At 41.7% G+C, this 16,129-nt stretch overlaps 2 protein-coding genes across 6 annotated transcripts in view; one reads left to right on the forward strand and one right to left on the reverse strand.

Annotated features, from left to right (window-relative positions):
* The window catches only part of CFAP96 (cilia and flagella associated protein 96), a 24,430-nt gene extending 19,166 nt beyond the window's left edge, over nucleotides 1-5,264 (reverse strand). The window contains exon 1 of one of the 2 annotated variants that reach the window (XM_061583389.1): nucleotides 5,050-5,264. The gene's annotated coding sequence lies outside the window, so the exon portion shown is untranslated. The remainder of the gene's footprint in view (nucleotides 1-5,049) is intronic. The other variant, XM_061583388.1, reaches the window with a different exon arrangement.
* The window catches only part of UFSP2 (UFM1 specific peptidase 2), a 25,053-nt gene continuing 13,962 nt past the window's right edge, over nucleotides 5,039-16,129 (forward strand). Inside the window, exons 1-8 of one of the 4 annotated variants that reach the window (XM_061583384.1) lie at nucleotides 5,039-5,200; nucleotides 5,392-5,539; nucleotides 7,908-7,953; nucleotides 8,511-8,589; nucleotides 11,147-11,330; nucleotides 11,425-11,491; nucleotides 12,034-12,188; nucleotides 14,729-14,921. In XM_061583384.1, the coding sequence (XP_061439368.1) occupies nucleotides 7,918-7,953; nucleotides 8,511-8,589; nucleotides 11,147-11,330; nucleotides 11,425-11,491; nucleotides 12,034-12,188; nucleotides 14,729-14,921 (714 nt within the window). In that variant the 5' untranslated portion in view covers nucleotides 5,039-5,200; nucleotides 5,392-5,539; nucleotides 7,908-7,917. Of the gene's footprint in view, nucleotides 5,201-5,286; nucleotides 5,540-7,907; nucleotides 7,954-7,974; nucleotides 8,053-8,510; nucleotides 8,590-10,107; nucleotides 10,142-11,146; nucleotides 11,331-11,424; nucleotides 11,492-12,033; nucleotides 12,189-14,728; nucleotides 14,922-16,129 lie in introns of those variants that run through there. The other 3 variants (XM_061583385.1, XM_061583386.1, XM_061583387.1) reach the window with 3 other exon arrangements.

Raw genomic sequence — 16,129 nt, forward strand, 5'->3', positions numbered from 1 at the left:
ACTAAAACTTTTGTTTTTTGGTAATTGATTTCTAGCTTTTCCTTTGTACAGAGTGTCTGTAAGTTTCTCATTAATTTTCTTAAGCCAATTGGGACTAAAGACAGGAGGACCATGTCGTCCGCATAAAACAACACGGACACCTTCCTGTGGCCGATAGATGGTGGAAAGTATTGTGGACCGGAGAGGTCAGATATGATGTTATTAATAAATAGATTGAAGAGAAGGGGGGCTAAGAGGCAGCCTTGTTTAACGCCCCTCCCTATTACTATCGGGCTCGTCATGTCTCCACTTTGGCTTACTCTAACCATAGCATTAGTATTAGTGTATAGGGCCCTGATGAGATAGAGAAGACGGCGATCTATGTTTAGATTATAAAGTTTTAACCAAAGAGCATTCCTATCGACAGAGTCGAAGGCTACTGCCAAATCAACGAATGCAGCATATAGATGTCGTGTGGGTCCAATTATACTCTTTTTTGCCAGGAAGTACAGGGTTAGACAATGGTCAATCGGAGAAGATCCTTTTCTGAAGCCCACCTGTTCGGGATGTATGAGCTGGTTAGTCTCCACCCATTCTTCCAACTTTTGGAGTAAGAATTTACTATAAAGCTTGGAAGCCACATTTAGTAGGCTGATCGGGCGATAGTTGGAGGGTTTAGAGGGATCATTGTTTTTATAAATTGGTACGATAATATTGCGCCTCCACCCATCAGGAATAATGCCAGAGTCATTAATCCTAGAGAAAAGGCTTGCCAAGAATGGGGTCCACCAGTCCGGGAATTGCTTGAATAATTCGGGGGGGAGAAAATCTTCTCCTGGGGATTTACCATTCTTCAAAGAATCAATGAGGATACTGATTTCTTCTGGCGTGACTGGGGGCCACAGAGGCGCTTTTGAAATATCGACATCCAATGGTCATTGGAGGCTATCGCTGGGCAATAAAGCCTTTGGAAATGGGCATGCCAGGCTGGTGTCGGAATTCGATGTACATCTTGGGGGTTTAATGCACCCATCCCAGATTTAACTAAATTCCAAAACAGACGCTCATGTCTGTCAGAGGCCACGCGGGCTAGCCGCTGCCAGTGGGCTTCGGCAAAGTCGGCTTTCTTGAATTAAGAGGGCTCTATAAGAGATCTTCATAGATTTGAAAAGAGCTTGGGACTGGTCACTTGGGTGTATAAGAGTCAATCTTAATTGGGCCTTCAACTTTCTTTTCCTTATTTATTTATTTATTTATTTATTTATTAAATTTATATACCGCCCGACTAGCGATAGCTCTCTGGGCGGTGAACATAAAATAGTCTACACTTAGTCTACACTCGCGATCGAACCATGTATAAGGGCCATGTGTCCTAGTGGTGCCATCGCTCTTTTGAGCCAGGCATGGTCTCAGTAGGGTTAAGATAGTTTGAAAGGCCTGAATGGGATCGAGGGTTTCATTCAGTACTCCCTGACGTATTGTTTGATATAAATTACTCCCCAACTGGGCTGCAAAATGTGCAAACGTCTTACGGTGCCTAGAAAGAAAAGAGGGAGGAAGGAATTCATAGGCTTCAATCTTCAGGTTAGTCCAAAACAATCAATTTACTGCTTCAGAATAACAAGTTTCAGCAACACAGCAGCACTCAGCATCAGAAATCCAGTTTTTAAAGAACCAACAGTAAAGAACCAACAGAATTTTCTGTTGAACAAAACATATATAGTTGCTGATCTTTTTATCTTTCTGCTGCACTCTCATATTAAAAAAAAAACTCCATAAACTTGTAAACAATCAAATAATGTCAGGTGGAATGTGTGTTGGAGCTGCCTCAGACAAAAGGCCAGTAGGAACATCATTGGGAAATCAGTCTGGGCCCATCCACTGGGAGTAGCTGTTCCAGTGTTTGCTTTCCTCATCCCTCCTCATTCTTTGTGTGTGTGTGTGTCTATTAGATTTTGAGCCTGCTGGCAGGAACTATCTTATATTTTAATATGTACTGCAGTTAGAACATTTAGGTGCTGTGTAAGTTTTAATATATTATTATTATTATTAAAAATTTAAAATCCACTTACTGATTTTTGTTTCGTTATCTAGACAGTTTGTGCATATAATATATTTCATCAACATAAAATTTAACTAAGTCTTCTCCATATTGATCAGCAATAGCCTATTAGAGAAGTGCCTCAAATTCAGAGAAAGCTCAAACTGAGCTAGGCTTGCCTGAGGCAAATTGGAATCTTTGTAAGGCACCACAGGGCAAAGTGGAGACCCCGAAGCACTGTGTGGCACCTCAGCAATCCAGACATAAAAAAATGCTGCAGACAAGCATCTGCTAAAAGTGATAACAACATATCTAAGCTTACCACATAAGAAATAATGACAGGGCACACTTATGGGGAAACAGAGAGCGAACACTAGAGTGGAAAGTGGGTGGAGGAAAAGCTCCACTGTGACTGACATGTCAAGTAGGTAACAAGTGGGAATAATTTTACCGGGAAAGTGAATCCCTTTTAGTTCTCCCCCCCCGCAAATCAGTATTAGTGTAGTAAAGAAAACCCCTGGATCTATGTGTTAGGAATTTGGTAGGTATCTTACCCAGGGGCACCTCTCTCATGTCTGCAATTTTCAGGCCAATTGCCCACAGGGAAAATTAAGGGTTTTTTTTACGCAGCACAAATGGCTGCTCTTCTGAAATTTGGCAGGATACATGTCTTCAAAAGGGACAATCTCGCCTACAAATTTCATCAACTTCTGCCCCAAAATGAAAAAGTTATAGATGCTCCCCCTTTTAAAAAAAAACTGTAAAGGTGTCCAGCACAAACATTCCTGGGTCTTTTTGCATGTAATTTGGCATGATTAAACCATGCTGGAGGGGCTGAAAATTTTATCCACTTCTGTTAAGAGGAAAAAGTTATAGCCATTTTTTGATTTTCTGATTGAGAATTTGAAGGCAGGGGAAGCAGACTCAGATGGACCCCAAGCCAAATCAGGCAGCCTATGAAGTACCTCAGATCAATGATGGCTGTTTTATGAGCAACTGGAGTCCAAACTTAATATCGTGGTAATGGCTGGTCTGTGACCGAAATAAAAGCATTCATTCATTCATTCAATATTGTGGTCAGAGCACACCACTTCTATCTATGTGTGTGGTCTATTCAGTAGACGCATTAATTGCAGATTAAAACATTCCAAGAAGTAGGATTAAAACATTCCCAAAAGTGCAGATTCCAGGATCTGGGGAACCCACAGCAGGCCCCCATAACCTGCAGGCATCAGGATATACAAACTGATAATTATTTCATGCTGCCTCTGACCCTCTTGGAAACTCCATTCAAAAAGTAAACGTGGGTACTGTTTGGGCACTGGTATTGATCTATTATTTATTATTAAATTTATATCCCGCCCTTTCTCACAGGAGGAGGCCAGGGCGGTCTAGTCTGGAAGCCACTATCCCAGACCTCCAGAAGACTTCATCCAGTGGTTTCCTATAGATCTTAAAAAGCATATGAGGCAAGAATAGAACCCTAAGGCATCTCATAGGCTGAGGCAGGGAAACACTAGGCTTGGACACATTTAATTCTTCCAAGCATTGCACCATCCACTGAGAAAGAACATTAGCCACAATCCTGAATATGCATGGATAAAATACAATCCCTCTCTTACCAGGCATGAAACAATAAAACCACCATGTTTTTAAAGAAGAGTAACAGTTCTGTCACTGATGATGAAATGACTGCAACCCACCTAGAGCCCACGGGACAGGCTTATGTTTAAGCACACATGCATGATGTTATATCCATATACATGCCCCATTTGTTGTAACCAGAGTTTGGAGGTAATTAGTGAATTACTTCTAATTTATTACTTTTTTGAGGAACGAGCGGGTAATTCCCTTACATTTTGATTGTAATAGAATGAGGAGCAATTTTATTATTTTTGAGGAATAATTGTAATGTTTCCACCATTACATTTGAGCATTACGGGGGGGGGGAAGCAGGGGAAATCTTCTGCTCCTCTGATTTGTGGATGAAAATCATGTGCCTCAAACTGGGCTTCTGTGCAGCGTCTCTTGTGCTCTGTGGGTATTTAAGAGGTGACAAGGGAGGAGGTGGAGAGCGAGATGGGTGGAGTGGAGAAAATAATTGTTTTTTTAAAAAAAGATGGTGGTGGAGAAGAATGGAGTGGAGGGAGAAAGGAGCTGGAGGGCAAGGACATGGATAAAAGAGAAGAGGCAGCAGTGGAATGTAGATGAAGAACTGTGGAGGTGAGAGATAATGATGTGTGTGTGTGTTAATACCATATTTGCACTTGGTGCAAAGCGGCCTCCGACGCCCTCCCTGGCTACTTTGCTGCATTTGCAATGTTTAAACTTTTTTGCACCCCAGGGAAAAATGTTTCCTTGGGTGAGTGTGCCTTAGTTGGTGGCAGAGCAGGGATCGGGAGGTGGTTGAGTGAGAATTGCTGGCTGAGTGTGTGTGTGTGTGTGTTTGTGTGTGTGTGGAGCTGGAGCTTGGTTTGAGGTGCAAAGCTCTGAGTGGTGGCCTCTGCCTCCCTCCCCACCTCCCTTACCAGCAGAGAGACCACCGCTGCTGTCTTATGGGTAAAAAGAATCATTCTACTACCTCTGTGTGTGTGTTTATTTTGAATGTTGTTTTTGGCTACTTTGGTGTGTGGTAGCCAAGGCCAGCACCTTGTAGGCCCTCTAGTTTGTAACTTAACTGTAATTGTAGTGATTGCTTTTGAGTAATGGTAATCAATTCCTTTCAGAACAATTGTAATGGTAATTTATTCTTTTTGGGGGCCATGTAACAGTAATTGTAATTTATTTCTTTTTAAAAGTAATCTTCCAAGCTCTGGTTGTAACACATTAAAGTTTCTCTTGACAAGGCATCACACTTCTAGGGGGAGAAATGTATTAAAATCAGCGAATTCTTCCATCACTTTGCATCATTTGCGCACTGTCTGAAATGAGACACAGGTGGTGCTAAAAGCGAAGGCTCCGTACAGGAAATAGGGATCCCTTGAACGCCCCACCCGCTTTACTTGAGAGTCTCTGAAAAATCCACTCACCCCTTCTCTCTCTCCCTTTACCCCCAGCAATATAGGCTACTTTGGCTCAACAGCAGACACCACCGCTCTCTTCCCTCCTATCAACAAACAGCTCCAATTTCTTCTTGAGCGGCACCGTCTCTTTGTTGACGCACGGTTGCCATGGTTTCGGGTAAGCCCAAGCCGTAAACCGAGAAAGGCTTTTACTTCTCCCTTCCGCACCCCCCCTTCTTGTATAGCACAGCCCGGAAGGATTGCAGCGGCGGCTGCGCAATGAGAAGGGCATGGCGGGAAATGTAGTTCAGCTGCCTGAAAGCAAGCTTAACGGACGGGTTATTTGGTGTGCTGTGTTTTTTTACACAGAGGTTTCCCGCCCCCTACTTTGCCGAAGAGAGAAAGGGAGAGGGTGACGTGTCAGCTCGCTGGGGTGTGTGCAGGGAAGCCGCTTTGAGTGGGAGGAGCATGCAGCTGCTTGGGGTCGCCTCCCCTCAGTGTGCCGTTGGTGGACGTGGTAAGTGAGGCGGGTGGGTGAGGGAAGGTGGAGGAGCAGAGGAGGAACTGTCATCCAGCCAAGAGGCTCCTCTGCCACAAAAACTGCGCCTACTTCTGGGGCATCATTTTAACTTTTGGCTGCCTTGGAACCATAGGATTAGGGGGTTATGTAACTGGAGGCCCCCCGAAGGCTTCGTATCGGATTCGTAACCCCATCATTGCCCCTAAAGGTTTGCCCGTAACAAAGGAGGCCTTTTGCTCCTTTATTTTTATTTTTATCACATTTATATCCCACCTTTCCTCCAAAGAGCTCAAGGTGGCTTACGTGGTTCTCTCCATTTTGTCCTCACAGCAACTCTGTTAGGTAGGTTTGGCTGAGAGCCGGTGACTGGCCCATGGTCACCAAGGAGCTTCATGGCCCAGTCAGGATTTGAACCCTAGTCTCCCAGGTCATAGTACAACACTCTAACCACTATACCACATTAGCTTTCTTTACACCCATACAATCGCACACCTCAGCCAATTTGCCCCAAAGACAAACCTATCTTGAGCTGCCTCTTCTTCCTCAATGTAAGCAGGAACAGGGGTCCTGCCAGAGGCCTGTGTCTTGTGCAGCTGTCTCTCCCTCTGGCCCACAGGCAAGCCAAGGTACAGGCAAATGGTAGTAAACACTGTGAGGGCACCTGCAGGAGTGAGTCAGTGGGCACTCAGCTCAAAATATGCTCTGTTTAAAAACTCATTGCCAAGGAGGACAGGAGGCTTTGTTGATCCTCAGGATTGGCTCTGAGAGACCTTGCAATCCCCCAAAAGGTGCATTACGTCATGGGGGGGGAGTGTAAGGGTGAATTTTGAATTGCCTAAGCAATAGTGTAGTGGCAAATTTAGCAGTGCAGGATTCCTTCATGCTAGTCACAGCCATGCCCACTGTCCCCCTTTTTTGCTGCTGGGTTGAGAATGAGATTCTTGTTAATGCCTTCTCCCACAGCAACAGATGTCCCTAGGAGCCAACAAGCACTTCTCCCGAGTGTTAGCTGCTGAGAAGAGCCCTACCAGTGGCTGGCTCACCTCCTTTCACTCCAGTTGGCTTCAATCAGCAGGAAAGGACAAGGAAGCATGTTAGAAGACCCTTCCTGGTGGCTAATACACTCCCCCTTTCATGCCAATTGTCTCATAGGATGCTGGAGACATTGGGACCCTGCTCCCAAAAACGTAAAGGGTCTAAGACCCTTCGAAACCCTGGGCAACTACACTCCTGTGCCTAAGTACTGGAGTAACAATAAATAAAATGTCATGTAATACAAATAGGAAACAATCTTAAATAATGATCAAATAAGCAGTTCTGGATTAAAGCTTAGTAGGAGGCGACGTTATAGAAGTGAATACAATTATGCACAGCATGGAGAAAGTTGACAGAGAAATGTTTTTCTCCCTCATAACACCAGAATTTGTAGGCATTGAAAGATTCAGGACAGACAAAAGAAAGTACTTCATCACACAGTGCATGGTTAAACTATGGGATTCACTGCCACTGGAAGCAATGATGGCCATCATTTTGAATGGCTTTAAAAGAGGATTAGACAAATACATGGAGGGTGAGGCTATTAATGGCTACTAGTCATGATGGCTATGCTCTGCCTCCATAGGCAGAAGCAGTATGCTTCCAAATACCAGTTGCTGGAAACCGCAGGAAGGGAGAGTTCTCTTGTGTTCCAGTCTTATTTGTGGGCTTCCTATAGGCATCTGGTTGGATACTGAGACAACAGGATGTTGGATTAGATGGGCCCATTGGCCTGATCCAGCAGGACTCCTCTTATGTTCTTAGGAACCAACAATAAAGACCCAAGTGACTGTTGCAGCTGTGACCAGCCTTTATTGCAAGCTTGCCCCACATATATATTAGTGAACTTCCTTTAGTAGACAGAGGAAGCTGGAGTATTAAGGCACTTATGCATTGATTTCTCTAGAAGTTTTAATACGTAAACATGGTTCCAGGCACAGATAAATTTTCGTTGAGCACAGTTTTAAGATGAACAAAATGTCAAATAGCTTTCTATTGTTGCTATCATGGCCTTATCATGAGACTGGATCTCATAATTCCTTTATCAAATTAGGCAGAGTGCAGATATTTGCAGATATGTATTTTGGATAATTTCACAAATATATCTGTTAGCCTGTGCCCAAAGATGTAAAATCAGGAGTTTAGGCTTGATACTAAACCAGGGGTTTCCAAACTGTGGTCCATGGACCATCAGTGGTCCGCGGTATGTCTGTGTATTTGCAGCTGAAGATGGGAAACAGCACACATTGAATATTCATGTTGATTTTGAATTGTATATTTGTTCGTTTCTATTATTGTATTTTTTCTATTGTATTTTATTGTATTACAGTTTGAATTCTATGGAACTACAATTACAACAACAGGCAGAAAAATCAGTAAGTGGACCACCAAGTCCCTTGGCAGTTTTCAAGTGGTCCATGGGAAAAAAAGTTTGGAAACCACTGTGTTAAACCGTGTCTTCTCCAGCCAGGCTGGCAAGTCTAAGCACACTTCTATGATAATAACGTCTGTGGATGTGGTTAGGAACAGGCTGTAGCAGTCCTGTGCATACTTGCATGGGAGGAAGCGTTATTGAACTCAGTTCTGAGTAAATATACATATAATCAAACTGTAAGACTGCAAACCAAAATATGGAATAAGTCCCTTTGTGCTTAGTGGGACTTATTTCTGAGAAAAGACACTTTGGATTGTTCATTAGGTCTGCATCATATTTATATTCCCCTTGTGAAATGCTACTGTATTATTTTCATCTTATAAAGTGGGGATTGAACACATTAACAACCTTCACTTTTGATATAGGAGAACAGTACTGAGCTAGGTTCTCAGTGTATTGGTATAGTTCTTTGAGCTATACTCTAGTGGTAACTTGTAAAAATTTCAACCAAAACAGCAGTATTTCATGTTAACTCATCTTTTCCTTTCCTTCCAAAAGGTCATCTTAGAGACTATGGACATACTTTTTAGAATAAGAGGAGGCCTTGATCTGGCATTTCAACTAGCCACTACTGATGGTGCGTCTATATACATATCAGACACTATGTTATAACTTTAGTTATCATTCTGTAGAAACAGCTAGCTGACTGCAATGACAAGGTAATTTTGAAACCATTGTGTCAGCAAAACATTCATTTTAACCAGATTGGCATGGTCAATATGTTTTGGTAGATCTGGATGTGAGTAATTTTTAAGGATCTAAATATACTGGCAAAGATACAACTGGAAGCTCCTTGCTAGCACAACAGCAGCAACTGATCCTTCTGCCCTAGATCTTGCCCTGGTTTTGCAATAGCATACAAGCTTCATACAATGCTGCTTGCATGGTAGAAAAGCAGCAAGGAGTGAGCCAATGACGGCTTTATTGGCAGCATCCTAAGAGTTCCTGCAATACATAAATGAGGAAATCAGCACAAGCACTTGTGTCTGTTTTGTAAGTGATTCACATGGAAAATGAATTGGAGGTGGACAACTCTATCGTCTCCCCAAATATAGGACACCACAGAAAAGATGGTAGAGCATATGCTTTGTGTACAGAAGTTTCAAAGTTCAGTCCCTGGCGTCTCCAGTTAAAAGGATGATGTAGCAGGTGGTAAGAAAGATCACCTGAGATCCTGGAATGCTGTTGCCGGTCAGACTAGACAGTAACAACAACAACAACATCTTTATTTGCAGTCAAAGACCCGGAACAGAACATAAAATACAAGAAGAAAATAGTAAAAATAGTAAAATAAATATTAAAAGACAAATAAGTATAAAAGACTAAACAGTCTGTAGCTGTCAGATAGGACATCAGGGCACAAAGTTAGCGCGTTTGAGTTGAGCTACATGGATAAATTTGGCCACCGATAGAGTGATATACCTATTTGAGCCATTCAGTAGTTGTTCCAACAGCCATTCAAGGGGACTGTTAGGAAACCGTTTAGTAAAGGGATGAAGGAATTTGGTTCTCTCCATAAGATATATTGGGCATGCAAATAAAACGTGGGACAATGTTTCTATCTCCCCCAGTTTACAAGGGCAAAACCGTTGGGCTTGCGGGATGCCTCGGTATCTTCCATCCAGGACTGCTATATGGCAAAACATATAATTGGAATCAGACTCAGGGACATAGATAGGCAAACCGCAAATGCAGCAGCCACCAAAGTATGCTCTCCGCTTTACCACAATCTGAGCTTTGTTACAAATTCTCACGCTCGTTACTTGGAATTTTTAACTATTCCCAAATTTCGACACGCCTTTACTAAGGCAAGATTTAACTGTCTCAACTCAGCAAAAAAAAAAAAAAGACTAGACAGTAGTGGATTGGATGACAAGTAGATATAAGGCAGCTTCATGCCTTCACTTTTGCAAAGCATTTTTTTTATTACTATGACCACTAAAGGAGATAGAATTTCTATTGAAAATAATGGAGCTTCAAATAAATATGCTTAAGAGGATGGTGTTTTAACTAGTTTACTGTGCTCATTTCATTTCTGTGCACTGCCAATTTTAAAAGGAATATCATTTTTTTATCCTGATTTATATACTTCAAGCCGAGGTTTGCAGCTTGTTCCCCAAGAATGACAGGTAATTGCTGAGTCACTTTTGGGAAGCATGTGGACTGTTGTTAGATTGGTAATAAGCCTGTATTTCACTTGAAACTAAATTTGTCCTCCTTGTGTAGGAATACTACAGTTTTAAAAAATCGCTTGTCATTAGTCCTAAATCATTTTTTTCAAGGCTCATGTCATGTTTGATAACTGAGAGTAACTATTACTGATTAAGGTTGCCATCCAATACACACTTACCTGGGAGTAAGTCCCATTGAACCCAATGGAGCTTACTTCTGAGTAGACATGTATTGGATTACACTGTAAGGCTGTAATTCAACCCTCCTTTGTGCCAGGCTGGGCTGGATTTGGTAGAGGTGTCCCTTCTCCTAGTCTTGGTGGCCTCCACACCCAGAGTGACACCAGTGACACTCTGCTGGTGCAGAGTTTCCCATTTCACCCCTGAATGTGCAGGCACATGGTCCATGGAAGGTCCCAAAATGCTGCAGGGAGGGGCTAAGCTGGCCCGGTATTTCCTGGATCTTGAGCCAGCTGTCACTTGACCAGGCTGGCACAGCGATTTGCTTGCCCTCCACCCCAGCTGGCATGAGTGACACAGCTGTAGATGTGGCAGTGGCTCCATTGCTCCATCACACTCTGCACTGCCTGGCTGGCGTTTGGATTGTCCTCTAGAAGAATTGTAGAATAAATGTAGGATTATTTGGCTTGGCATCAGCCATATTAATGAAAATCATATATAAAAGTTAGATGATGTGTATGCTGAAAAGGGAAGGTTTCAGAACTTCTCCACACGACTTACCCCATTGCTTTCCTGCTCTTGTAGTTAGGCAGTTCTTCTTTCATGTTTAAACCTTCTTCACTTTAATTGAAAACTACAACTTCTTGTCATGTTCAGTGAAGAGAATGAACGATTATTATTTCTCTTCTTTCCAAGTTCCTTCTGAATATTTAAAGTGTGCAAATATCCCCCCTCCAATTTCTTTAAATTTTCTTTGTTTTCTTTTCTCTCTGTGTATTTTAGATTCTTCAACAAAAGAGGCACTAAAATACGTTTTCAGTGATCTTTCAGCCAAACTGGCGTCAGATGTGCTAGTATTCAGAATCTGCCATAGCTCAGTGTATCTGTGGCCGAATAGTGGAAAAAATTCAGTTTCAACAGAACTTACAGATGATTCTGTGTGTAAGGAGATACTACGCTTTATTCAGTGAGTATAGGTCAACAAAAATAGGAATGCTGTTGAGGGTTTCTGGTAGTATAATCATTGCTCAATATAAGTTGATTTTACTGCTGTTTTCCAGTTTTGAACAAGAAGATGAGACTAAACGCAGGTTTCCAAAGAAGAAAGATAAAAAGCTGCAAGAATTGGTATGTATACCTTTCTTGCCATAGCTTTGCAGAGCAGAACATGAGTGAAACCATGATGTCATTTTATAGCAAAATCATCCATTTGATGCAAATGCAGAAGTTGACATGTATGGATCAGTTTGCAGAATCAGATCTGTAGTTGGCATCCAGATCCTAACATTTCCCCCAGCATACCTGCCTGCAACATAGGAATTGCACCCCTGCTGTATTGATGTAATATTGCACTAGTGCAGTGGTCAGTCAGCTCCTCCCTGCCCCCCCTCTATTTTCTGATGTGGTAAGTCTTTGGGCCAAATTAAATGAGGTGTTGGATATCTTTTGTCTTTTAATTTCTTTTAAATGCAGTTAGAGGTCTGCTTGACTTGGATTGGAACTGTGATACTAGGAGGGGGAAGGTATTTAACCCTTTTACCATGTGCCATTTTTCTGATCTGACATTCTCTTCCAAATTGTTACATGCTTTGTTAAGTGAAGCATAACAACTAGTGGGGTGGTGGTAAATTGCACAGCCTGTTCATTTAATTCTTTATTATTTGCTGCAGCCTATCGTAAATATAGATCTTATGCTGGAAATGACAACTTTGTTAGAGCCTCTCACTCCAATCATTGAAAAGGAGAACAAGGGACATCACTACATAAGCATGACCTTGCCAGTTGATGCTGTTGTCTCTGTGTCTCCCGAAGAAACATGGCGGAAGTAAGTAGAACATGTACTTGAGGATGTGCTTCAGTTTTCTTTAGCTTGTTTTCTATTATATGCTCTTTGTAGATTTACCATGCAAAGATAGATACATCTCTGCTGAATTTCATAACATCCTTAAATACAAAGTTGTAATAATTAGGAAATGTTTAGATAAAAATAAAAATTTGCTGAGTTGTTACCTTGTTACTCAAAAACTAGCAGTCCAAGAAGTAGAATGTTCAGAAAGATGTAAATACTAAAGGTAACATAATAAACATTTCCCTGTGCTGTAACTGGAGGTTATGCACTTGGAGATAATTGAAAATCTACTTGCAGGGAACAGTTTTGTACACTGGTCTTCAGAGAGGTAGGACTTTCAGCTACACCAGGGTGCAGAAAAAGCAAAGAAAAAGGCACAGTGTTGATAAGCTTTGGATGTTGCCAGTTTATATTTATGTGTATACATGATGTGGTTTAATGTAAGTTCACTGAAGAATGTGCATAAATGCAAACGACCACATTCAAACTGGCAACATGAGCAGGCCATGTTAAACATTTCCTGGTCAACATACATACACTCTTAAGTACTGGATAATATGTATGAGTGGACATTTGATCAGGGAGAATGTGTGTTGGCTGGTCAATGTTCTCATTCTCTGCTTGGAACTATGCACGGTGCCCAGACAATCTGCAAAAAGTATTTGGAGGCTAAGTGTACAAACCTGTCAATATATCTGAAACATTTCTGATCAATGCACATTCTCCAGCAGTCACTGGTGATGGTGATTATCATATTGACTGGGTATCATCAACAACAAATTTATTGTGCTAGGCATTGGCCTTGACAGCATTAAAAATAAATATCTTGTGTAAAGTTTCCAATACATAAACAGTGAAATGAAGATAAATAAGAAAAGTTAAAATACAGTATAATTATATGAAAAAAACATTTACCCAATCCAAAGAAACCAATTTAAGCTAAATTTAAACTGAACAAAACCTCTTAAAATTCTGAGACATCTCCTACAATGCTATATTGGTGTTTCTTTCCATTCGAGGTTTCCTTGTGACTAAACCATACAATGCTGTTCTGTGTGTCACAAATGGGTAAATATCTTCTAAAAGAAAATAGATAATTTCTTGATCCGAACAAGTGCTTAAACAAGACAAAATATTTCCCAATAATTTTTCCCACCATCATATAAAAGACATTTCAATGCATAATGGATTACACTGTCTATCTGTTTCAAATTACAGATGCATATCCATTGGGAGACAGATATCTGTATCCACCATCTAACATGGCAGAAAGCATAACCTAAAGGTGTCATTTTAGAAAAGCTATATATAGAGGGGGAAAGTCAGAAATTCTAGGTAGCTAGATCTTTGATAGTCTGTTTTAAACAGATAATAGTATTGGGGAAATTTAGATAGTTGTAGCAGCCTCATGTCTTCATATAATCTGTCCCTTAGTTTTTTTTATCTAAGAAGTCCCAGAATGCTTTGGGCTGTTATACAGCTGTGACAGATTGTGGATAATGCCGCTTTAATTTCCCATATTACTTGCTTTAATTGAGAGCCCACCCAACAGGAGCTGGGGTTCCTGGGGGGCATCCCAATAGTCTCCGTAAGAATTTATTCTGTTGTTTCCAATTAATTTAATGCACATTTTGTTTTCCTCCCATATCTCTGAACTGTACTACATTTGGGAGATCACCTCAGCTTGAAATGTTTTGAAAGCAGTTACATCTGTCTACTCTTTTTGGTGTTGGGGGACCCACTTTAATATTGCCACAATCACCTGCTTGACCTTTACAACACTAGATTGTCTATGAGCTTTCCAGGATAAGCTCACTTTTAAGACTTCTTCAAGCCTAAGCAACTAAGAGATGGTAGTACTCTGTCATCTGAATATGTGCATTAAGACCCAGTCTTTCCTGCCACATGTTGTAGGGGAGCCTGCATCCTCCATTTCCAGTATGCAGACTGTGCCAATTGTATAGATTTAAACTGGGCAAGTGCCAATAGGCAGCCTTGTTTACTCCTTTATTTATCTTAATTCGTTCGGTTAGAGATCCCTCTGCACTATACCTCACTCACCTATAGCTGTTGAATTAACGCTAGTAATCTTGAGTCTAAATTTGTATCTTTCAGTTTATTCCAGAGATGGCCTCTGCCTACAGTATCAAGTGTTTCTGATAAATCAAAAAGGCAACAAAAAGATCTTTAGATATCTGTAGGTTTTTTTATTAGACTCTGTAATGTAAAGCATTTATCAATAGTAATTTTTCCTGAATATTGACTAGGCAATGTGCAAAATCTCCTATCAGTGCTATCAGCTTGTGCACAGTCTGCCTGCCTTTTTGTGTATGTGCACATTCTCCAACAACTCTCATTAATCCAATATAGATACAACTGTGTGTAAAGTGTAGCAAAGCATTTCATTATGGGGCTTGTTCTCCATCTCTCAGAGAGTTTTAAGACCCAGAAAGAGAAACAGTGATCCTGATTTTCTGGTGTTATATTTCTTAAACAATTTCATCAATTTCTTGCAGTGTACGAAGTATCCTGGTGAATGCAATTCACACACAGCTAACTGATATGGAGAGGTGCATTTTGAAATATATGAGAGGAACAGCTGTTCTTGTGCCTGAACAATTTCATTTCATGTTACCAGGAAAAAAGCACCTTGTAACAGTCTCATATCCTACTGGCATTTCAGATAATCAACTGGAGACCTGGAGACAGGTAGATATTGAAAGATTGTTTGAATGATGTTGGCTAAAATATTGTGACATATTCACATTTATTAATAATAATGCAATGTAAAATTTTTATTTATAGTTACCTTCATTTAATTAAATATGCATTTTAAGAGTTCTTTTAATTCCTTTGTTCAGGAGTTCATTACTATAAGGTGCCCTCTGTTTATGACCGTACAGATTGTATAATGTCTTTGTAATTGTTTGTTCTTTTTAATTTCAAATAGCAAACGGGTGGGGAACCTTTTTCAGCCTGATGATCACATCGTCTTGTAGGGAACCTTCCAGGGGCCACATATCAGTGGTGGATGTGGTCAGAGGGAAAAGTGGGCAGGGTAAGAGGCACTCAGGCCAAAACTAGACATTTTCCATAGGAGGACTGCCATCAAGCGGGTTATAGCTCCACCTATCGTCTGAAGGCAAGAATGTTTTTGAAGTCAAGACTAGGGGCGTCAGGCCCCTCCCACTCTCCAGTTCATTCTTGCCTTCGTCCGTGCAAGTTGGATATATAGCTAGCGTCTAGATAAGTTTTTGTGTATTTGTGTGACGGTGTGGAGGTTTTGTGTGTGTATTCCACATTATTTCCTTCCCTCTGTCTTTTACTTTAGAGTCTGTGGGACTGACTGTACTTTGTTTGTCTTTGTACTTAAGGGGGATCCCCTTTTTGTCTATTTTTTTCCCTTAGTCCCTAGCTATTTACTGGGAGACCGCGGCTGCGGTTTTTCCTTTCTAAGGTGGCGGGCGCAGCCTTGTTACGGGAGCTTGCGGCTGCAGCTCCCTGCCTAGCCGAACGGTGATTCTGGGAGATCGCGGCTGCAGTTCTCCCTTCCTCAGCCGGCAGATGCAGACTTAATCCAGGAGCTTACGGCTGCAGCTCTCTGCCTTGCGCCGCCGCTCTTTTTTCAACTCGCCGCCTATTTTCGCGGCAGCTCCCTTAGTTTTTTCTCCAGAGCCTGCGGCTGCGGCTCTTTCTACTTTCAGTGTCCCTTTCTGGTTGGGCTGCCCCGCCTCCCCCGGCTCGTTCTGCGGCATTTTAAATCTCACCGCGACTGCCTTCGGAGCCTGCGGCTGCGGCTCCTTATTCCCCTCGCTTGCTGAGTCTGTCCCGCAGCTGTAGAGATCTGGCTCGCTCTCTAAGCCGTGATCGTGCTTCTCAGCCCCACGGCTCCAGAGCGTTTTTTGAGGCCGTTTTTT

This window comes from Rhineura floridana, chromosome 9 (assembly GCF_030035675.1).
Source record: "Rhineura floridana isolate rRhiFlo1 chromosome 9, rRhiFlo1.hap2, whole genome shotgun sequence".
In the NCBI taxonomy this organism is placed as follows: Eukaryota; Metazoa; Chordata; class Lepidosauria; order Squamata; family Rhineuridae; genus Rhineura; species Rhineura floridana.